This window comes from Melanerpes formicivorus, unplaced genomic scaffold (assembly GCF_026170545.1).
Source record: "Melanerpes formicivorus ecotype bairdi unplaced genomic scaffold, bMelFor1.0.p_v2 SCAF_22, whole genome shotgun sequence".
Classification (NCBI taxonomy): domain Eukaryota; kingdom Metazoa; phylum Chordata; class Aves; order Piciformes; family Picidae; genus Melanerpes; species Melanerpes formicivorus.
In genome coordinates, this window is record NW_027142374.1 from 9,391,570 (window position 1) to 9,416,686 (window position 25,117).

The following is a 25,117-nucleotide window of genomic DNA, read 5'->3' on the forward strand; positions in this document are numbered from 1 at the left end:
GATGTTGTGTCACTCTTACAGACCATCTCACTGTCCTGTGTGAGATCTCATACCCCATTTTAGTCTCAAACCTTAGTATAATGATAGCTTTACTTTCTTCTAACTCGCTAATAAGTTAAATTTGATTTTAGGCCAAGAACTGAGGTCACTGTGGGACCTCATTAGAAACATTCTGACTCAATGACAGTTCCTCATTTGCAGATATATTTTGAGACCTTCTCATTTTGTATCCTGTGGGCTCTAAGACCATGCTGTCCTTTGGCAAAAGTTTTCTTATTTCTGAAACCCATTCAAAATCCCCTTATTTCTCTCTTATCCCTCCTTTTCACTTTATTTCCAAGACATCTTACAACCATCTCTCTGCATACTCTCTCTGCTCTTCCTTGCTGGTGTGTATCCCTCTCACACAAGGTCCCACAGCTGGCATCACAGACCCCCACGTGCTCTCCCATCTGTCCAGTGCTCTCCCCTGCTGTCTGAGGCTCTGACTCACTGCCTGCACTCTTAAATCTGTCCACAAAAACCCTGCTTAGCCTGTAATGTATGTAAAGCATTTCTGATATACTCCATGAACTGGCTCTGTATAAACTGCCCTCTGTTGTGGTTTTGGGTGCTTTATATTCTGCAATAACAGTGAGTTATTGAAAGAGCTGGCAGTTTTAACTTTAAATCTCCTTGAATTTGTCAGTTTAAGGCAGACACTTAACATCATTTCACTGCAGGTTTTAAAAGTAATTTTCTTTTTCCATTTTAATGGCATCATAACATGGACTAGGACAGCTCTGTTGACATTACAATTAGAGATAAGTGCAGAGAGAAATATTTAATTAATATGACTACTACAGATGGACTAAATGTAATTAAGTTTCCTTCTCCATCAATTTTATATAAGAAAAGAAAATTATATCTATGTATTAAAACTACTTCTCTTTATATATATGAAGTTCATAGGACCTGATTTGGCATAGGCATAAATTAGAAAAATTCCTCTGAAGTCATTGGAGTGTTGCATCAATATAAAATGTAAGCTGATTCCTGGTGTTTGGGGGTTTGTTGACATACTGTATGGATTGTCTTGCTCAGAGTCATGAGCAAGTTCCAGTAATGTCTAGTGCATGCAGGCAACTTACAGGGGGTGGTAAAAGCAAGCCAGACTTGGATTGCCTTGAAGCCCTATCTATGCAGAGATGACCTACAGGGAGTTGTGTAGATATCTCAGTCCCAAGTTGTCCATAAGCCATAGACCAAACAGGAGAGTGCTGCATCATTCAGAGAACTGAGACCTGAGCTGAGCCTTGAAATCCCTCTACAAATAAGACGTGCCGAGTCTCAATTCAAACCACTACTCAGTTGCCCAAGAAAGTAAGATACAGAGAAGCTTGAGGGGGTTTAAGTGTGAGTTTCATCTGGCTGCTCTGTATATCCAGACAGTCGTAAGATCAGCAGAAGAGAAGTAAAAAAGGACACCCTACCTATGGATGGAATAAAGAAAGATAAGGGGAAACTTCATTACACTGCCCAAGATAAACATTCCAGAAAGTATAATCCACTCAGGCATATCCCTGCCCACAGTCACATAAATCAGGGGATAAAAGCCCTAAGACTCATCTTAGGAATTGGGAGTCACCACTCCAACACTACATCTTGCCTGTATGGAGACCCTTTCCCCTTGATGACAACACCAGCCAAGGTCACTTTTCTAGGATTGAAAGCCCTTACCTAATTTTCACTAATTTACTACTGTTGTATGTTCCAAATCAAGCTGCACAGGGAAGTGGTAGAATCACTATCCCTGGAGGTGTTAAAAATTGTGTAGATGTAGCAGGTAGGTACGTGGTATATTGGTCATGGTAGTATTGGGTTGATGGCTGGACTTGATCCCAGAGGTCTATTTCAACCTTAATGATTCTGTGATTCTCACTAACAAAGGTCATAGTCATTGCAGATGTATTTAAATCAAACATTTATATCTCAGTCCTTAAGAGATGTTTTGTGCTTCAGGTTCATTAGGAAAAAGTCTCAACCAAAGAACAAAGCTGTAGTAAAGCTGAATAATTATTATTTCAAACCAATACTAATTTCAAGAGTTAAAGTGATAATTTTGTGTAGTTTCAATGTGATTCATTATACAGTACTTTCAGGGACTGGAAAACTGAGATTTTACTATATAAAACTGCATTCAAATACATGATAGAAAAAAAAAAAAAGGTGTTAGAAAAGGAAGTATTTTCTTAGTTCCAACTGTACAGATTGAATGTTATTTATTTGACATGAGGAAGGGTTACTGTTATTGTTGCTGAAGTGGTATTGTTGAAACAGCACAAAAGCTTGGATGGGGAGGAAGTCTTGATCTCCTAAGGACTAGTATATTAGTATAAAGACAAGCCACAAACATATTCATAGGCATTCCCAGTTCTGTAGACCAAGGAAGCACCAAGTTTCCCACCAGTGCACTTACCCATAGATTAAACAAGCAGAGAGCACCATCGCTTTTAGACTCCCATTAGTATATACTTGTACCCTGACTGCACCAGAACTGCCTTTCCCATTCCATCTCAGAACTCTCCCTTGGCTTTTTCCTACTTGCAGACTTAAGGGCATGTTTACCTGTTCAAATACCACTACAAATATCATTGAAAAGGTCTCAGCATTATAACAGATGTGCAACAACTTGGTTTGCACTTGCTCTTGTGGAGTATATCTTCAGTCTGTTAGCAGTGTGATGTCCATTAAATAATGCCAAGAAGTCAAGCAGATGTCCTTTGCAGTGGAGCCTTTCCCTTGCTGCGGCTTCCCTCAGTATCACATTATTCCCCCTTTCTTATTCTCCTTCATTGTCATGAATGACATGATTTCATTTTCAGTTTATAAAATGACTTTTCAGCTCATCTGAGCAGGTCATTTTCTCTTGTCTGCTGTTCCTTTAAGCTCGTTTGGAAGCTTCGGTAGCTGCTGAGCTCAGTGCAGGCACTTGCTGATGTCCCAGGCAGAGGAAGCTGAGCATGCTGCTGCAGCACTGGGACACACCAGGCACTCAACATCACCTCCCAGGTCACCTCTCTGCCTTGCCAAGCCACAATTCACCTGTTCTTCTCACACCTATTTACATTGCTGCTGCACATGCTGGTCTTTGACTTGAGCTGAAAGTTGCAGGCTGTCACTCCCATTAATTTCATTGATATGCATCTCCCTTTTAAATTCACCTGGATCTCTTTGCATCGTTTTCTTTTTGCTTTTGTGAATCAATTTTGACTGTTTGTTTTTGAGGAAAATACTATTTACTACAAGCTTTGAATTCTTTTCCAAATATTCCTTCAGTCACTTCAGACAGTTATTGTTGCTTTCCCCAAGCTTTCCCAAGCACAGGAAAATATATGACTCAGCATAGCCTTGGGTTGATAACCAGTGCTGCTAAAATATTGATGTATCTCTGACCCATCCATTGGCATTTTAATAACCTATCCATCACAGAGATATTGAGTCCATATATAAGTAATATGCTATTATTACACAATATAAATAATACTGATGGGAATGGTTTTCATTGTTGCTGAGCAGTGAGGGCTCCTTGGGGATACTCAGAGTTTCTAAAAATCATACCTTGATATATTTGCATTCTCCTGTGCATGGAAGGCCAAGCACCGCTGGATAATGCACTCTGCAGCCTTTCCACAGGAACACTGGCGAGTTCCCAATGTCTTTTTACAAAGGCCAGTGTTCCCAGTTAACAGCCTCATGGTATGTATTAAGAGCTAATATCCAAGAAGCAGTTTAGATTAATGTGTACAAGTCGGCATTAGAATCTCATGATGGTTACTGCTGCTTATTCTCTTCTGAAGTTCCTCTTTGATTCAGTTTGCGTAGATAACCTGGCAACCCTAATTGGACTTAACTGAGCCTCTGGTGGAACAAGTCGGCACAGGCACTGTGTGATGCTTATTTGAAATCTGTAAATGGAAGCAAGCAAGTGCAAGCTGAAGAATCCTGTGGATATTTTTTGCACAAACAATAGTATGGAACATGAAGTGCACCGAAAAGCTCAAATCCTAGAAGTGTTGAGAGTCATGGTGCTGAGGTTTTTAGGTTGTACTCTGGGAGGCTGTGTCCCATGAGAATCTGGAAAGTCCCTTGAACCGAATGAGAGTGAGAAACTGTAAAATGAGATAGGAAACACCTGCACTAGCTTAACGAGTAACTATAGCAGGTAAGATAGGAGTCAGCTGTGTTAGCTTAACAAGTATCACTAGCCAGTAAGAGTCTTAAGAAAAGCTTGTTGGAACCAATCACATGCAGCCACACTAAGAGCAGAGATACAAATACAAATTGCTTGAAGGGAGTCTTTGGTCTCTTGGTCTGGGTCCCGGTCCCTCTCTCTATACTCTGCTTGCATTTTATCCTCATTGCTTGGGTTGACCCCTGAACCCTACAGCGACATTGTACTGCCAAAGGAGTGCAGAGAATGAAATCTGCTTACTGAAAGGAGGAACTTAAAGCCCATTTTTCACTGACTTTGAAGACATACTGGACATAGGTGTAATGGCTCCCTGAGATCAGTACAGTGGGAGCAGAACACTCCCCCACACACCTCTGGGCTGCTCTTCAGCACTGAAAACAAAGGTCATTGCTAGTACTTACATTGAATTTAGTGTATTGCTTAGAGATGTGTTTGATTTTCATATGACTGAGCAAGTATATTTATTAGCATAAGTGTTTGAAATGGACGATGTTTAAGGTCTCTTCCAAGCCAAGCTGTTCTAGGATTGGTGAGTATGCAAGGATACAGGTATAAGCATGTGCACCATTTCTAGTATTCTGGGTTTGGCATTAACAGTAAAACTTCAAAGCTATCACAGTTAACATTAGTAGAGTCTTCTCTGCATGTGAAAAAAAGCCCGAAGAGTTAAGAACTCTGCTCTTTTAATGAATTTTAAAGTAGAATAGCAATTTTAAGGATTATTGCTAGTTATTTACATTTTGCTTGCCAGAACCTAATGATAGTGAATGTTTTATTAAATTAACTAACCCAGTAACATGGGAGGTAGAGTCTGATTGAGTTTGTCATTTTCATAGCCAGTTAATAAAGCGTCTCAGTGGTTTAATAGAAAAGAAGCTACTGTGACAGTTATTGCACACTGTGCTGGTGAGCTAGGGAAGCAACTGCTGCTGAAATTAGAACTGCTTTGTTCTTTGCTTCCCTTACCAGTGACCCCACCCAGTGCCTCTTTAATGTCCTTAGTTGTTCTGCTACCTAGACAATTTGTACTGATTGTGAACACAAATCCATTCTCAGCCACATGAGTTGTGTTATTCCCATATTTGCAGTCCTGAATTGCAAGTAATGCAAAGGTAGATGAAAAAACTAGAAAAGCCAGCATTTGAAAAGTAGATGGCATCGAGCTGTTCACATTGTGCCCAAAAATACGTGACTTGTTCCATGTTCTTGCTGTTAGCTTATGCTTTTTTTCTTCTCCAGATGTTATTTTATTGAGGACTTAATATAGATACTATGCAGCATATAGAAAGCTTGTGTACAAATCATATGAAATACAATCACTGTAGAGCATTTGCCCAAACATGGTAAGTAAAGATATATTGCTGGCAAGTAACAATGAAGAGGTGGGTCCATAGCTGCAGAGCAAATCAGGCTGACTGCTGAAGGTGATCATCCATGTAGAGGAGAGATTGCTGCATAATGTGGACATTAGAGAATGTGCTGTACCATGCACAAACTGAGCCTTCCATCACTGCAGTAGAAACACAGCTGAGGAGGTAATTCCATCACACTCATGGTATTGTTTCCATCATATTAAGTTAAAAAAAATTTAAAAAACAAAAATATATATAAACGTATAAGCAAGAAAATCTATTTTGCTTCATGGAGAACATTGTATGATTCCACTGACACAAACTCCTGACACTATAAATATTAATATCATTCCTTATAGAAGGCTTCTTGAAAGGATCCCTTCCCTGGCAAGGAAATGGGAAAATCTTGTCCTTACTCTGTGAGCTACAGCAATGCAGAGAGGAGTAATGTGACTGAAACCAGATCAACCTGCTTTGGCTTCTGGGCCTTTTTTTTGAGGTCATTTAAATAATGTAAGAGTGCTATGAAGTGCTCTTTATCCTCAAGTTGATCTTTGTGAATTCTATTTTAGCAGCAGTATTAAAGGTATTCTAAATGTCTAAGTCACATTTCAAAAACAAAAATCCTAGTTCATCACTATCTCTTGCATACCAAACAAGGTACCTGGAAGATGTGAAACCGTAATCTCAAACTCATCAAGATGTGAATCACTTTGTTATATAACGTATAGTGCACCATGAAGGTGCCTGGCTGCATTTTAGAGATTATGCATTAGCATTTGAAATGCTAATAACAAAATCATTTACACCTCTGGAATACATTTCAGCCTGTGATGCACTTTGGGGTAACTGACAGTAAAATGTCAGTGTACAGGCTTCTCTGCTGCATGCATTATAGTTCTTGCTGTTTGTAGCAGTTTGTTCATACTTCTGACTGTTGTCTCCTGAGATTTATAAGAAATCTTGTTTCTTTCTTAACACAGTGAGTTTTTTAGTAGCTAGTTCCTAATATGAAAACTTAACTAAATAATGTGACCATTGCTTGAGCGTTGACTAGCATATTTGTGGCATTTTCAAGTTAATGAGTTTGATATTATACTTTATAAAATGTGGGTTTTCTGTGTTATTCTCCTGGATTAAAAATCTCATTTCAAAAGTCTTCCTCACATGCACTTACTAATATGATTTGCATTATCATAACCTGTCTCCATATGTAACTTGTGATGCTGTACCAGTCTGATTTACCTGGTTTGTTTTAAGGGGTATCATGCTGAATTACAGTAGGTTTTTGGCGGGGGTTAGATTTGGTGCTCAGTATGAGTGAAAGAGATAAACCATGAATGCTAATCTGCATGTACATTCATGGTGCTATTTGGACAAATACCGTTCTCACCATGGTTTAATTCAGACATGCTTCTGGGATTTCACATCCCTACTTACAGGAAACCCACTGTTCTGTAGCCCTGAGAGCCTGGAGAGGCAAATGAAACCAAGTGCAAGTAATTCAAACCAAAATAACTCTATTAGCAGAACCTGGAAGACTTTATCAGAGAGTCACTTTGCTGACAAGTAAGCTGCAAAGAAAAGATGAAAATTGAGTCTGACTGGAAGATGGAAACCTGCTTTCCCTTTACTTGGTTTCTTTTTGTGTCCAACATGAATGCACGGAATTCTGTTGCTAGGCATGTAAGCTGTTGACTGAAGCAGAGAAGAATAAGGACTCTGTTGGAGAAAGCAAAGTATTTAATTGTTATTTTTATAGCTATTTCTTGTCTAAGCAAATCTTCACATTCTAATAATTCTGTGACTTTTCACTTTTATTTCTTACATAAATTAATCAGGTCAGCTTATTTCCCACATCTAATGGCTTGTTGACAAGGAAAAAATTAATCAGAATAGCTACTGTGGAATAAATTACTCCAGAATAGCTTCCCCATGGACACTGTTAGTCTGAAATAAGTGTGCTTTTTAGTGATTAGTGCTTATTCTGTCAGACCAATGTTTGTCAATTTTCCCAGGTCAGTTTGTAGGAATTAGTACCTTCCAGAAGGTACCTTGACTCCTTGAACAGGATTTGTCACTGCCATACACCATCTCAGTAGCAGAGACCAGCCCTGAGTGGCTACATCTAACCATGTTAGAGCTCTCTGCAGGGATATTCACCCATATAAAGCAAAAGTAAGAGATTTCAGTTTTGATATGAGAGGGAACTTCTTCTGTGAGTCACAGAGCACTGGACCAGGCTCCCAAGAGAGGGTGTGGAGTCTCCTTCTGTAGAGACTCTCAAGACCAATCTGGATGCATTCCTGTGCGACCTGATCCTGCTGTGCCAGGGGGGCTGGACTCAAGGGACCTCAGGAAGTCCTTCCAACCCCTAACGCCCTGTGATCATGTGGTATCATCTCTTCAAGTCTAGCAGGCTTGGAGAATCTACTACTAATGTTATGCTTTTCAGTTCACTTGCTAAGAATATAAATTCTGTCGAGTTTCATTCCTTGGACAAGAAAGAGGAAACAGTAAGAAAAGGTATTTTTTTCCTTCCAGTTCCAATACTGCTGCTCAGATTTCAACCCAAAAAGCTCTTGTGTTTTTTCATCAGAACACAATGGAAAAAATCCTGCTTTACATCATGGGCTCCTCCATCCTAGCAGATTTCAATAGCTTTCTAGGTTTTCCTGAATCCCAAGTGAGTGGTACACTCAATAAACTCAACAGTGCCCTGTGAACTACTTCTCCCACCTCTGGCAGAGGCCTGTTATCCTCACAACTTCAGGAACATGGGAAGAACTTAAAGCATTAGCTGACCTGTAGCTATGCCATCTTTGGTGGATCCAAGAGTCTCAGATTATTATTGCTAGCTATCTGCAATTGCCCTTGGCTCATTATCACAAAAACTAGCCTGCACTGATTCCCCAGCTGCAGTAGGACAGATTTGTTAATATTTTCTGCTTATTCGAGCAATTACCTTGCACAAGGTCAGGCAAGGATTTTCGGATTTCAGGAAAACCAATTCCATTACACTTGTTTGTTCTGTAGAAGGGCTTTTTCTCTCTTTTCAAAGTGAATATTTTATGCTGTTATTTACTGCACGTTCACACGGTGCAGTATGCTCTGCTGAGAAAAGAGCAGTTGGCTGAGGGCTGGTCTCACACCCGTTAAAGTCAATGACAAAACTATAGCAGCTTCCCTGATAACACAGTTTGCCCTGAGGAGGTAGAGTTTGATAGGCACCAAAGTGTTGGTATGAACAGAGCATGGAAAGTCAAAATACGAAGTTAAAATAGATAAATGTATGTTGATCCTGTAAATTTCTGATTTTAACACCAGGGAAATCCATACAGTGGCATGATTACTCCACATTTATTCAGACTGACCTTGTTAACAGTACAAAGAGATGTCTTTGTTGAAGGATACGATGCATTAATCTTGCTTTATATGCATTAGTGTGCTTGTCAATCCAAGCAAGTTGGCAACTGCTAAGCCATAAATTGGACGTTTAAGAAGACAGTTGGACATTTTACTGTACCTTATGAAATGTGTTTCTGGTCAAGTATGTAATTTCGGTAATTTGGACATCTAAGCTGCAGATAGAATCAATTATGTGCCAACAGCCCAATTTCTGCTTTTATTTAGGTACTTAATTTGGATGCACTTCAGTGCTTCAGTTTTCATCATAAGCTTTGAATATTTGAGTAAATAAATTTCTCTCACAAATCTTTTTGCAAGTTTGTCCATGTGGAAAAGCAGGTTTGGTTTGGTTTGGTTTCTTGATGGGAGGAATCAATTATTTATTCTATTTTTCATACTTAAAAATGGAGGGAGGAGGAATAGGTTTATTTTCACTTTCAAGTTTGCTTTCCTGGTGCAAACATCCATGAAGATGACTGTATCTGTCAGGTCACTGGGATAGATCCTGCATCAAGATGTGTATTTGTTTGTCACCAACTACAAAAGGAGTACAGTCATGATTCTGCCCTTTTTCAGAGCATTCTAGTATTGCAATGAGTAAGAGAAAAGTAAACATCCTAAAGCAATAATAAAACTATTTTAGGGCTTAAAATAGTTTATTTGAATGACTGTGCCAAGGATCTCGGTTTACTGCTGTAGAGAAAATGCTTAGGAGAATGAGGTAGCATTTCAGAGGTCATTACTGCAGACTGTTTTGCAAGCTCATGTTCTTTACAGATGTGAACATTGAAGAACTCTTGGAGATGCAGTGGGGATCAGGCACCTGCTGGACTAACAAATACTGTGTAATGGTTTTCATCTTCTGCCTGTTTTGCAGTGAAGACAGTCCTGCTCTTCCCTATTTACTTAGTTTGTATGTTCTGTTTTCTCATTATAATGAAGAGCTTTCACAAGGTGATACTTGTTAGTGACTAGAGAGAAACACCCTTCCTGGGCTAGGCATGTATGTTAATGCTTTATTGAATTTGAATGTGCCATAATCAGTATGCCTTCCAATTGATTAAATACCTCCTGTGTTCTCCAGTAGTGAACACAGTGCTTTGTTCTCAGAATCACTCAATTTCCTGAACTTTCCCTTCTATGTTTCAGATGGCTTGACAGACTGCGTAGACCCTGACTGCTGTCAGCAAAGCAATTGTTATGCCAGTCCTCTCTGCCAGGGTTCACCTGATCCCCTTGACCTTATTCAACACAGCCAACCTCCATTCTCTCAACATCCTCCAAGGCTCTTTTATGATCGAATTAGATTCCTTATTGGGAAGGAAAGCACTCACGTCATCCCAGGAGATATAACCTTTGAAAGCAGGTGAGTTTTCTTTTAAAGAAACAACTTCTCTAAGTATTGAGAACTGCCATTTAACCAGGAAAAAACCTGGATAGCTGAGAATTCTTCACCAGGGATCAAAAAATACCCAAAAGGATGGCAAACTTTTAAGTCCCAACAGCTGAGAAACTTGTTTATCAGATTCTTGTTACTACCTATGAAGTTCATTAAAGTGTCACAGCAACAAGTTGCTACTGTTGTTAAGACAGCTTTGTTGTGGAAGGTAAAGTATCTCATACTTGTGAAGTAAGTGGTGGAAATTTCAGCACTTTATGCTGTAGGTAGATGTAATGACAGGAAGCAGAAGGATGAGTTAGATTCATATGTTTTGTATTCAGTCACCTTTCTGCCCTGTAGAACTTGATTGGTATTCACAGTGTAATAAATTTAACACATGCCCCTTACATATAATCCAGCTATCTAATTAACAAACTTGTTTGTTTTACTACATGTTGATAGACCAGTGTGGAATTTACCATTTTGTGCTGCAGGTTACTCTCAAGCTGTCATGCCAACAGTGATCTCTGAGTGTTTGGCTTGCCCTTTAACAGGAAAATACTGTGCAATTGGAGAGGGGCATTTACTTGCTCAGAAAATGTGGTAGCACATATTTTCTTGAACATTTGAAATATAGGGGCACATAAGTTTTTATGCTGTAGTTCGCTTGGGAACCTATAACTTACATACTGACAAAGAGATCCACAAATCATCCCCATCACCTAACTGTTACCCTGTCAACTAGGCCTGTGCATTAGATAAACCATGTTCCAGTAATAAGGACATAAGAATGTTTCTATTTTCACAGTACAGTGCATAGCACTTAGCTTACAACCTGAACTTCATTCCATAGATGCACACTAATTCAGTGCACTTTTGCTTTGTAGCTTATTAATTTTTAATAAAGTAAATATGTAAACAGAGTCTTTATTGATCTGAAATACCTAAACATTTAATCACTATTAATAATTTAACAGGATGTTATAAATATGTAGAAGTATGGGGTATGAAAATTAATGTGATAGAAAGCCCCTGCATGTCCGTGGTGGGTTTCAGTGTCTTGCTGATGCACAGTGCCACTGCTCTTGGTGCAGGAGCCTTGACTGTCTGTATGCTCAGCTGAGCATGCTGCAATTTAAACCAAAAGTCATTAGTCACCAGTGAAAGATTTTCCTCATCAACATGCCTCACAGGGACGTGTTTTCAGAGAGGAGGTGAGCACTCAAGTTGCCTGTACAGTGTTCTGTGACACTGCAAATGTTAGCAGCCAGATTGCATATAATCCCATCAACGTGCTTTTATAGATATAAGGAACTGATCTTTTAAAGCTATCATTGATGGGATTTAACTTGGATTTAAAAGCTTTTTCTGAGTATTCCATTTCTTTACCCTGATATCTGCCTTGGCTTTGAAGAGCGAAGAGCAGCGAAGGGCCACATGTGAGCAGCAGCCCACCTTTGCCATTGTTTGATACTTTATACCACTAAGGAATAAGACTTATACTTGCACCAGTACCTTGTTCACATCCCAGATATCATTTCCTCCCACTGTGGAGAAATTGCTAGTTGGTTTGGTGCAAAGATCATTGGAATTCAGATGAGGCTGCCCATATCTTGGGAATCAGGGCAGTGCCTGGAGACCTGCGCTGCGCCATGTCTCCTGGGTTTTGTCAACAATAATCTGCAATGTACTGGGCACCCCGAGGAGTTCATCAGTCCACACTTTACTTGATCCTCAGGTCTTCCAGGCTGTTGAAAAATTGCTCATCCATAAGTCAAATATTATTAAAAACTGCCAGAATTTTCCTCAAGGATGAGAGATAAGCAGAGTCTCAGAAGGAGGCAATAGCTTAGCTGTGCTGCCTCTGTTCAGAAATCTTCCACTGACATTGTCAATCTGATTGTCATCTAGTGTCTGTTCTTCTGAGAATTAAGATTGCTGAAAAAAATTCAGAAAGACAAGTGTTAGTACAGTTTAAAATAAAAAAATCAGGAATCTGTGATCCTGCCTATCTGGTACAGACCAAAGAATGCTTGGGGATTTTTAATCTCCTCTTGGCTATTGCTGAAAAGGTTGCATCCAGGCGTATGGTTCTAACTCATGGCTGCCTGCAATGCCACTCATTTTATAGCATTGGTGGTTCAACAAGGCATTTTTAAGAATTGGATGAAATGGTGACATTCATTTCAGAGTACTGGCATCAATTCCCCCTGGTGCTTGAATTTGGAAAATCCCTGTCTGTCTTGTTTTGCTACTTTGTTGTTTGTTTGCTTCTCTGAAGCCATTAGGAGGATTATGGAAGAAATGCCTATCCAATGTTTTCAATCCTCTGTTTCAGATGACATTGTGTTTTACTGTACCACAGGACAGTGGAATTCCAATGTGGGTGATGTTTGCATGAATCTCAGTTTAGGTGAAGCCAAAGTGATGTGAAATAGATTTGGGATAGCTATCCAAAAATGGTGAAGCTCTCTGTCCTTCCATCTGAAAGTGTTTGGTCTCTGCCATATCCTGGCATTTTAAACATTGTGTGAAATGTTAAAATTAGTTGTTCTGACAACTGCTGGGACATCTATCCTTTTGCATTTGCACATTAGATTTTAGCTTAGATTTAATTTTTAAACATTTGCCTACTACTACATAGTGTTGAACCACAGCTGAATACTGCACCAAAATGTATGCTAAAAAGCTACATGTTTCCAAAACCTATTTTTCTTTGTACTATGTCAAAGCTATGTCATTTTTGCAGGGTTTTTACAAACTCACAACTTAGAGTGTGACATGCTGAAAGGCAGATTAGACACATTCTGAACAAATGGAAATGTACTTGCTTACATCAGGAATGGTTTTGACCTACTGCATGTACCAGGCTATAGCAGATTATAATGTTTTTATCAGCTTCTGTTCTCAAGAAGGTTTTTAGCTTGTTTCATTGCTGAGTTTTTTTTCAATGCATGCTGCTGGCAAGTTATTTGACTCCCTGTAAATTGTCTACAAAAAGGGTCCAATGTATGGTACTGAATTAATTACCCTTCAAAGGCTGCTTACAGCAACATTGTCAGCAGGAAGAAATGAATGTACCTTACTAGCCTTTAGCTTAATTTCTCTGATTGAAGATTTTAATCAGAAATGTAATACAGTAAATGACATCTTCTGGTAATGTGACACTTGCAAATTCACAAGTTGCTTGACAGAGCTCCTCATCTGAGCCTTATGCCTCAGCCTGAGGTGCTCAGAGAATATTGGAAACTTGACACACAAAACAAAAGCAAAGAAGTAACAGACAAGTAGCAGTAGAGCCAGGCAAAGTAGTAGAATAATAAAATGCTTTACAAGTGAAAGAATGCATCTAGAATCTTAAACTTCTATTTATATTTTAAATTAGAGATGTCAGACAAACTGCCTGATGGCAGAGAGCTGAGGCCCACAGGGCTGAGATCCTCAGTTACACATGGAATGACCCATGAAGCACTGACAGAAAAATCCAACTCCTTTTAGGCCACCTGCAACCCGTGGGAATCTCTGCTTTCTCTCGAAAAGCCAACTGCTCCCTCTGGAGTTACAGATTTAGTACAGCTTGCCAGGGGACAAGAAACATTTTTTTAATGCATTTGAAAACACTAAGGCAGCTTATCAGGGACATGTTCTTCCCAGTTCTTCCAAATGAGAAAAGACATTTTTGCACTTACTTTCAAGTTAAAAACAACTTGGACAGCCTTAGTCCAAGATTATGCAATTGTAGCAAGTAGGTTGCTGTTGGACAGGTAATGTGAGGAGTTATCCCCCATGAGAAAGAAAAGCAGGCCAGTCACAAGCTTGTAGAATAAATCTTAGAGGCTGAGAGCAGGAGAGATGCAGTACGTTGAGGAGGCACAATGGTCTTTAGAGGTTTCTCTGATAGAATTAAGAAAAGCCGTGAGTGGTAGCAAGGTCCACAGCTCATCTGGAAAGAGGGTGAATGTTGAAGCAAGGAAGCGTGAAGTGTCAGTTGAGTATGAAGTGATACCACTGCAGAGAACATGCCCTAAAAGCTCTGGTAAGGAAAGGATGCAGCAAAGCTGCAGGGAAGCTGCATGCCAACATGCCTTCAGGCATGGCAGTCCACTTTATGAGATGTCAGGGCATTGGGGAAGGAGGAGAACCTGCTGCACACTGCGGGGTTGTTTGTTAACTCCCCAAGCACTTGTGCTGGTCATGAAGTAACTGAAAAATGTTCCCATAACTGCAGTAAATGCAAAAATAAAAACTGATTCTGATCAAATGCGTAGTCAGAGATTTAGTAGGTGCTAGTAATTCAAATAAGAGGCCAGAGAGTAAGACTCTTCAGCTTAGGGTAGATAATAAAAAGACAGTAAATAATGAGGACAAATGTGGCAACACAGAGGCAGGCTTAGAACATTTAAAATCTAAAAGATTGCAAAGACAGTTCAATGCTGATAGATGTAGAATAATGAGGTTTATGTGTCTTTATCATATACCATAAATGTGTGTGGCTTGTAAAATATGACAAATAAAAAGGGAACAAGAAATTTGAAAGATAAGTCTCTTAATATTATTTATGAATAATGAGAAGTAAAGTGAATGAGTAGGGGGAAGAAAGACTATGTATGAAATAATGAAGACTTTGATGAGTTGTTATCGCACAAATCTGTATGATTGATAAAATATGAGGAGAGAGTGGAGTCAAAAGACAGGTCTGTGTGGAATGAACAAACAGGAGTATGAGGATGATGTACTGAATAATAATGACTCTGAGGTGTCTCTCTTTCTCACTTCACCGTGAGTTGTAAATATATGGAGTGTACTAATAAAAGCCTTAGAAAAGGAAAGGCAGGTTTGTTGATGTTAGAAATACGAGGAAACAATAGAAGGTCGTATTTTATGCTCTAACAAATCAAAGAATAATTGAACCTGACAGTCCTGTTGAGTGAATCTTGTGCGTCTGTTGAGACTCACAAGAGTTTGATTGCTTTCAGTGGAGCAGCAGATTTTGCCTGCAAATAGGGCCACAACCAATTTAGTTAATGTAGAAAATGAAAAAGTGGTAAATCAGAATTGTGTTGTACATATGGAAGTATTGCAGCCTTCCCACATTCCTTTGGGATTTATCAGCATCTGTGCTGAAAATCAGCATCTTTCTATGTCCTGGGAGCACGGAATTCCTATGAACAAATGTGGTGAATGATGTGCTCACAAAGGGCTTAACATTCACCAGTTGCATTTTCTCAGATCGTAGTCAGCCAGGCTTGATGATATCATAGTGATAAATTAGTGTTCTGTTGAACAGCTTTGGAGAATGGAATCTTATGAAACAAGTCAGAATTTTCAGAAATTTATGATCTCCAGTTTGTACTTATGATTTCATTGGATCATGAGCAATTAATCTCTCAAGGGTTATTTTTTAAATTCATATATAGACTTCTAAATAACTTTGATCTGAGGAGTAGTTAAGTTTTTTCTTTTAGTTTGTGTCCAGTTCTGGGCCCCTCAGTTTAAGAAGGACATTGAAACACTTGAAGGTGTCCAGAGAAGGGCAACAAGGCTGGTGAGAGGCCTTGAACACAAGCCCTATGAGGAGAGGTTGAGGGAGCTGGGATTGTTTAGCCTGGAGAAGAAGAGGCTCAGGGGTGACCTCATTGCCCTCTACAACTACCTGAAGGGTGGTTGTAGCCAGGAAGGGGTTGGCCTCTTCTCCCAGGCAACCAGCACCAGAACAAGGGGACACAGTCTCAAGCTGTGCCAGGGGAGGTTTAGACTGGAGGTGAGGAGGAAGTTCTTCACCGAGCGAGTCATTCGTCATTGGAACGGGTTGCCCAGGGAGGTGGTTGAGTCACCGTCCCTGGAGGCGTTCAAGAGGAGATTGGACGTGGCACTTGGTGCCATGGTCTAGTCATGGGGTCTGTGTTGATAGGTTAGACTCGATGATCCTCGAGGTCCTTTCCAACCTAAGTGATACTGTGATACTGATACTGTGACACTCACTGTGCAAAGGCTGGATGTGTCTGTTGAGGTATGCCATGAGCTTTCAAACTGAGAGGAAAACAGAACGATGTCTAAATTTATGCTTATTTTTTATCTTGAGTGATTAATGCTAGTTACCATTGTAAGAATTCTGAATTCTGTTGGTTTGGACACTAAATGCCTTAAAATGTTATCCAAAGATTTCTGTATTCAGTGTTCACTTTGCTCTGAGAAAGCATAGTTCCAGGGACTGTGTGCATCCCAAAACCTGGATCCATTCATCTGCTGGAGGTATGCTACTGTAGTGTATCTCACAGCATGGGGCAACATGCTGCAAGGTATTTCAGTGGAATGTAGCTCTGCAAGACCTTAGAAAATCCCACTATTTTACATCTTAGTGAAGCTATTTTACATCTTATTCCTTACTCTCGATGAGACTTTATGTTTGTTCAGTCTTCAAATACATAAAAGGCTAATGCTAAGAAAAAGAGAGTAATTTCTTCACCATTTCTGTGTCTAGGGTGAATGTAATGGTCTTAAAGGGCAACAGTGGAGATTCCCATTAGACAGAGGGAAAACTTGGCATGGGTAAAAAGGACTTGTACAGAAGCGGTGAAATGGGTTACTTGGTGAGGTTATAGAGTTAGACAAGCGTCTGTCTGGAGTAATGTAGGTATAGTTGATCTTACCTGAGGCAAAGGAATGGACAAGATATAGTCTTGTATTTCCTTTCAGCTCTCATTTTCTATGATTCTGTGATCCTGTTAGCCTCTGATTAGACTCACTTAGTAATGAGTTCACTTTCCTGTCCATTGACTTTGATGTGTTCTGCTGTGCTGCCATATTCCAACCTCTTTACTGCAATGGGAGGATATTTATTCTGCAAAGTGGATACAAGTCCAGCATATCCCAGAGGGAATTTAAAAGGGCATAACATGCAATGGGGGACTGGAACAAGAAAAAAAAAATAAAAGAAAAAACAAAAGTATGTTACATTTGATTGGGTGCTTCCTGGGTTTACCTATATAACTTTCTGAAGTTTAGTGAAGACCATGTGTCTCACTGCTGCCTTATTGCATCAGTTCAGCCTTTTTTCTAATAGACAGCGATGCTTTCTTCCTGGCAGCAAAGAATGAGGTTTCATTCTCCCCTTTCACAAATCATCAATGCCTAGAGATTCAGCAAGCTAAGTCACGCTATCAGTGAAATCTTTGCAGTGCTGTTCAATGGCAGGACAAATGGTATCCTGAAATATAGCCAGAAATGGAAATGTATTCTCGATACACCAGCAATTCACGGGGGAGTCTGTGTGTCATCTTGCTGAGATAATGGTTTTTCAAATCAGTCCTTTGGACTTTGTTTGAATTTTCATTCAGAATCAGCAGTCACAGTGAAATCAGAGTAGTACTCTCTGTCTGGGACAGAAGTATGGCACAGTTTCTGAAATCCACACCCTTCTCACCCTCCTGATGTGTCTAACATTGCTTTTTAACCCTTTTGTAACAGACGGGCATGCGTCATTCGAGGCCAGGTGGTAGCCATAGATGGAACACCTCTGGTTGGAGTGAACGTCAGTTTTCTGCACCACAATGAGTATGGATACACCATCAGTCGACAAGATGGAAGGTTTGACTTTCATGTTTGGTCTTTCACTGGTTTTGATTTTTATAGTTAGGGCCATCTACCACCAAAAAGTTTCATAAACATCACCGCTCAAAGTGCAGACTGAGGATGGCATCTGGGCCTCTGCTCTGGAAGCACATTGAAGTAAAGCTCTCTGGAGTAAAGGGACCAAAGAAGAAATAAAAATTAAAAAGTGCTGAATGGCAACAAGATTTCAGTGACATTCAAACACCTGGAGTCAAAATGTGACAGGACTGCCGTAACAGTACCTTCTTGGTATTTGAATATTTTCACTAGCCAGGTATTCTAGAGAATTCTCTCTTTCCTTTTTTTCTCATGTTAAGTGTGAATCTTCCAAGTCATTTACTGAGGCATGATGGTAACTCAGAATCACAGAATCATTGGGGTTGGAAGGGATCTCAAGGATCACCTAGTTCCAACCCCCCTTCGCTTTCCACTAGATCGGCTGGTCTTTTTAGCTGATCACCTGAGCCATGTAAGTAAGGGTGAGGACACACTCTTTACAGTGCCCACATGGTTACATTGCAGTTCCACAACCAGTCCTGAGCAATCCTGGCTTCCTGTCCTTCCCCAATCTTGTAGAGCTGAGTTCAGTTCTCAGAGGTGAAGTTCCTATATAATGCATATTGCATTCCAGGTTTGACAGGCCATTTGCAACAGGGTCATGATTTCCTACTGAACTTGAATTAAGCTGCTAAGGACAGTTCAAAACTTCATCTGCCTTGGCTGCGTTGTCAACTACAAGAAATCAGAAGCTATCTTCCAACAAGAACGAGTGTAATTTGTCACTGTTTCTACAATTATTTTTTTGTTTTGTTTGGCTTTGTCAATTTATCAAAATAAAGAGCATGCATATTTATTTTACCTTAGCTTATTGACTTTCAAATGGCACTACTGAAAGTTAGTAATTATCATTTCCTCTTTACGCTAGCCTAGATAAAGTTGTTGCATTAAAATATGCTACCTGTACTTCACTGTGAATGTAATCGGTGTCATTTGGGAAATGTGATGAGATGTGCGTAATTAAGTCTGACTTCTTATCACAGTTTGTTACCATCAAAAGCCTCCATAATAGATGCATTCAATAATACAGGGAGTGAAGTATCTATTTACATATTACCTTGTGTCGCCTAACTGTGGATGTCAGAAATTCAGGAAATTGAGCCTCCATATACTGTGCCTTCTACATCCCACTGTTCTGCAGCCCAAATATGCCAAAGGTTCTTCACAATAGCTCCCAGAGGATCCACCCGCCTTTTGTACAAGAGCTGATTCAGTTCTCAGTGCAATTAATTGTCATCTTTCCCAGAAATTTCATATCCTGCACAGAGGGGTCTCCTGCACAGCATACTCAACCTTTTCCTCCTGCTTCTTTTAGGAAAAAAAAAAAGGAAAAGGATAGGTTAATAGAGAAAAGGCCTAATGGGCTTTGAGGCTTCTTATTCTGCATGCTGTACCTGAATAGAGTATAAGTAGCATCCCTTTCCTAGGATAGGGATTTCTTTTCAAATAAACCAAAGTAACTGGGCCCACACTTTTGTTACAGATGACTTGGTAGTATTGGTTCTGGCTGGTTAATAGAGGGCAGGTAGGCCAAGTAGCATTGAAGGTCTTTTTGTACCTTGCTGTTGATGTGCATGGGGAAAAAACACAGAAATAAAGCTTCTTCATGCCTACCAAGGTGACACTAGGAAGGTACACTGGAATGATTTCATATAGTAAATTAAGGGCTGTAATGAGAAACATAGAGCTTTTGTTTGTAACACGTTGAAAGTTGTGCTAATGTGATAAAACAAAGGGTAAAAAAAAGACTATTTGTTTTCTCTTTTCCAGTTTTGACCTTGTGGCTGTTGGAGGTATTTCTGTCACTCTAGTTTTTGACAGATCTCCTTTCATATCTGAAAAAAGAACACTTTGGTTGCCTTGGAATAGATTTATCATCGTAGACAAAGTCGTAATGCAGAGAACAGAGTCAGATACACCGTCTTGTGACATGAGTAGTTTCATCAGCCCAAATCCAATTGTGCTTCCTTCACCATTGACAGCATTTGGAGGGTCCTGCCCAGAAAGAGGAACTGTTATTCCAGAGCTACAGGTAATGAATCAACCATTTGTTCAAATGAAGAGGCTGTTCTAGGCAATTTTAGAAGATGATCCCATACCAAATCGTGAGCAATTAACTGCTGTGATGTTACTCACTTGTCGGAATGACGTCAATGTGTATCTCTTCAGTAGTTTCACAGTTTTTTTCTTTCTTACTTTTTCTTTTGTATTTTTCAAGTGCTTTATTTCTTACCTCCAGCTAGAAAAAAGTGGGGAGTCCTAAAACGATTTATTATTGAAATGCTAATTAATTTGTAAGTGTTGCACAAAGCCATTCCAAGGTTACAGATGAACAGTACAACTTCCCCATACGTCAGTGTGAGACATGACTCAAAATGCTTTGAAGACTCATTAGGGATGTTTCATCTGTCCACATTTTCTAGTTCTTTACAGTGGCATCTCAAGCTATATGCTAGCTTCTTGGGATTTATTATTTTCTTTACACAGCAGAGCAATTTTGGGTTCTCTTTTAATCTGACCAAGCATGTCTGGAAGATGCTTTGGAGGCTACTTGTAGCCATGAATATTTCCAACCTTTTCTCTCTTTCTCATAAAAGTATTGCTATTGATTAAGAGCCTTTATTCTACCTGTAAGAGGCCTCTGATTGAACTCAGTTATGTCTAAACATCTCCATAACTATTAAAAACACTGTTATGTTTCAGGCAGTTGATGGTCATAATGTTGCTTCACAGAATGTACTAAGTGAAGCTAATGAGCATAAATTACAAATAACTGATGCACACTAGTAAGAAAAAACTGGGTCACATTACTCCACATAAGGTATTCCTGGGTTTTCTTTAAACAGTGAGGTACCCAAAGATGCAGGCTGCAGTCTGCTCAGGGAGAAACTGTCTTCAGGCCTGTTTTCTGCCATTAGAAGGTTCATTGGGTGTTGATTTCCATTGTGTGGTGCTGGGAACTGAACTAAAAGAAACTCAGAATAATAGGAGAAGGAGATACATTAGCATGTATCAATGAATGAATATTTCTTCCTGGTTTTCTATCAAAAAATGGTAAGAGATGTCAGATGTATGACAGAGGGGGCAGCTGGGATGTCAGCAGGAAAGAAGGGTAACACAGCAAATCAGGAACAATAAAAGGAGAAGGATTTCCCTGGCAACACTACACTTCATATGTCGAAACGACAAGTGCTGGCAGGCCTTCATCTGTACTGCAGCAATCCTGTGACAGTGATGCTGTTGCAATGTGTAAATGACATTGTTTTGAAAGTGAAATCAACTATTGTTAAACAAGAAAAATCTAAAAACTGGGGAGTATGAACAAATCAGTTTGTAATTTTCAAAGCTTGATGAGTTTAGCTCGGCTTGTTATTACAAAAGCACACTAAAACCATGAACCTTATTAAGCACAGCCTAGTTTGCAGTGGCTTTTGAGTGACTGAAGTGGCATCCTCCAAGAAGCTGCTCTCTTCTCTTGTCTGTTCTTCCTCACAGTCTGTCCCAGAAAGGATCTTTCTCTCAGGAGATCACAAGAGCTAAATCCCTTTTTGTAGCTCCAAGGCCCACATCATTCACAAGGTCAAGGCCAAATTCATTTTTTTCCCTCGCAAGCTCACAGTCTATATAGTCCTTCTAGTTGCTGAAGGCTTATCTTCACTGCGGCCAGGAACTGATACTACCCACAGTGGGCATATCCAAGCCAGCTTTAATCCAAGTGATTCAGACAGCAGCCCTGACAGCAGTGCCAGGGGATTTGAACTCTGTGGCACACCCTGGGGACTCACCTGTTAGCTAGATGACTCTGATGCCCAGACTGTTTCATCTTCACTGCCATGTGTCCCCACTTAGCTTGTTAGGTTCCTTATGCTGCACCTACATGTGGCATGCTCCTTCTTGCTGACACTCAGCCTTGCTGCCAGCACTTCTGCACAGAAGATGGTTTACGTAAAGGTTTGTTTGCTTTCTTAGTTCTCCTCAAATGTAACATACAAATTGTGTGCAATTTTGATAACATTTTTATTAGCATTCTGATGAAGAACATTGTTTAAGTAAACCAACTAAGAAAGCCAAGGTAAAGCCATAGAGGTCGTATGTATTAATATGTCCACAGACACTATTTGCTACTTAGGAGATAAGAGTAAAGCATCACAGGAAGAGGCTCTTTATCAAAACAAAGAGATGGCCATCCAGTAAGTCAACCAAGCAACTTCCAGCATTGTAATATTTCTGGCTACTGCACTGCTGATATGAACACAGAAGACATCAGTGTTTTAAGCGGTACTGTGTTCATGTCATGATTGTCAGATGTAAAATAAGCACCTGCTGTTATTATTATAATTTTGCATTTTCCTTGGCTACAGATAAAATGATGTGTTTTTTCTCCAAGGTGGTCCAAGAGGAAATCCCAATTCCTTCAAGTTTTGTGAAGCTGAGTTATCTCAGCAGTCGAACACCAGGGTATAAAACTTTACTGCGCATTATTTTGACACACACAACCATCCCTTCTGGAATGACAAAAGTCCACCTGATAGTTGCTGTTGAAGGACGTCTGCTTCAGAAATGGTTTCCTGCTGCAGCCAATTTGGTGTACACATTTGCCTGGAATAAGACAGATATATATGGACAGAAGGTTTCTGGTCTAGCTGAGGCAATGGGTATGTAGAATCACCCTGACTTAAGCAGAAGTGCTTATATACATCAAGCAAGGAAAATAGGGCTTAGAAATTTTGTTGCTGTACTCATATTCTTTTAAATCAAATGCCTCTTTAGGTAAAGTGACTTGTATGATTTCCTAAGAACATTTATTTTCTTGTTCTTCCAATGTCATCTTTCTAATTTAATCAATTTGAAAATCTCCTTTTCCCTCAGAGAATGGTTGTGTACTAACAGCATTATATTCAGCTGTCTTTGGGTTTGAATGTTACTTTGAATATGACCTTTGGTGTGTCATTGTTTCTGTCAGTTTTTGGCTTTGACATTTAAAATGTCATTTCCACTTAGAGTTTACAAAATTCTAACTTTTAGGCATCTTTTTGTACTCCATTTCATGTCCCCAACATTTAAGATTAATTGATTTATTGTTTAAAGATGTTTAGATGAAAATCATCATGTTTCATATGCTGTCTTTACTGAGTTGCACAAGCAGCTATTCTGAGAATCGCTACAGAAGTTCTGCTTGTGCAAACACATTTTTATTGAGCCAGCCATTTTTCATTAATTTCATGATTTGGTTTTTAAAAGGCTTTCTTATTTTTTAATTAAATTTGGGATTATTTTGCTAGTTGACTAATCGTACAGCTACTTTCCATTAAGATTATTTACCTTACCAGCAAAGCTTGGCATTGTGAGTAAGTTTCACTCCCTTAGTGGTTGTGGTTTGCGTTTTAAGTCAGGGGAATTATAATAAGCAGCATCGGCTAGAACATTGTACAAAGCACAAATAGCAAGGGCTACATGGTGCTGTCTACCCTTATGGGGAGTATGCCTCATTCCCAATATGCAAATGCTGTTCTGAGGGGCAGCCACAAGCTTTTGTCAGGTTCTGCCATGTTATCCATACGGGCAGTGTGCCTGCAGATTGATCCATGCAAAGGTGCCCAAGAGTCAGCCACTGGTGTCCACAAAGAGTTGTGAGACAATGCACACAGGGATAAATCAGAAAAGAAAGAGCATACTCTAGGGCTGTGGTCCCGCAGTCTACTTCAACACATAGAACTGCAGGCTGATGCCACAGTGTTCCCACATTCTCTCCCTGCCTCTGAGCCACCACTCACATTCATTTGGTCATGAAATGAGCCAGATCAGGAACAAATTCAGCTGAAAACTGAAGAAACCAGAAAATAAGTGATAAATTTTCAGCTTCATTAGTTTCCTATCTGCTATGAATGCTAGTGCAGAAGCAGAGGTCTTCTTAATCCAGCTGTAGCTCTCACATTACATTGGCCTAAACTGATCAAAATTCCACCCTTAGTGCAAGGTTTCCTAAGCTGCTGCATCATGTAACATATCTGCATCTGATCTACCACATATGCAGAAGGGTGGACAACTTTTCAAAGGTGTCAGGTGCTGGCACTTGCTGAGGGCAAATGTAGCACTAGCCCTTTGCAGATCGAGGTTTGCAATGAGTGAATGTATTAAATGATTTCTTCATTTCAGTTAAGTATATTTGTGCAAATCCAGAAATTAAAAAAATAAGATAAATCCCATTGTGCCCTTTGTCCACCCTATGGATGATGAGGCAGGAGCAGATGCTTCATGGGTGCCACGTGAGGCTTTCACACACAGTATCACACACACAGTATCGCTTAGGTTGGAAAGGACCTTGAGGATCATTGAGTCCAACCTATCAACACAGACCCCATGACTAGACCATGGCACCAAGTGCCATGTCCAATCTCCCCTTGAACGCCTCCAGGGTCGATGACTCAACCACCTCCCTGGGCAACCCGTTCCAATGACGAATGACTCGCTCGGTGAAGAACTTCCTCCTCACCCTTCTTGTGGATGGGGACCACGTTGGCCAGTTTCCAGTCATCTGGGACCTGACCTGTGAGCCAGGACTGGAGGAAAATGATGGAGAGTGGCCTAGCTAGCACATCCGCCAGCTCTCTCAGCACCCTAGGATGGATCCCTTCCGGTCCCATGGACTTGTGAATATCCAAGTGGCTCAGGAGGTCCCGAACTAATTCCTCATGGATTTCCAGGGCATTACACTGCTCCCCGACCTCATAGTCTGATATGACTGTGTGTCCTGTATTCAGTCTTTCGGAGTCTATCACTAGGGTGTCTGAGAGGGAGCAGTTGAGTATGCCTGCTTCCTCTGTGTCATTTAGGAGTCTTCTGAAGACCATGAAGCCTTCCTCATACCTGGACTTTAAAAAAATTGAAATCAAATGCATACCATTGTATGAAATAATAGTGTAGTTACAGATCCCCAATGTAGAAGTTTGTGAGTGTAATATGTTTAAATATGAAGAAAGCTTATGCAATAGTGCTGGGGATCAACTTTTAAATTATTTACTTGGTGCTTTTTTTTTTTTTTCCTCCTTTCTTCAAAGTTTAGGTTAATTATGC

The 25,117-nt window shown here is 39.9% G+C and overlaps 1 protein-coding gene across 5 annotated transcripts in view; it reads left to right on the top strand.

Moving 5' to 3' along the window:
* The window catches only part of TENM1 (teneurin transmembrane protein 1), an 876,004-nt gene that overhangs the window by 776,027 nt on the left and 74,860 nt on the right, over positions 1-25,117 (top strand). For all 5 annotated transcript variants that reach the window (XM_068152080.1, XM_068152079.1, XM_068152082.1 and 2 more), the window contains 4 exons: positions 10,144-10,360; positions 17,843-17,962; positions 19,814-20,075; positions 22,431-22,698. In XM_068152080.1, the coding sequence (XP_068008181.1) occupies positions 10,144-10,360; positions 17,843-17,962; positions 19,814-20,075; positions 22,431-22,698 (867 nt within the window). The remainder of the gene's footprint in view (positions 1-10,143; positions 10,361-17,842; positions 17,963-19,813; positions 20,076-22,430; positions 22,699-25,117) is intronic.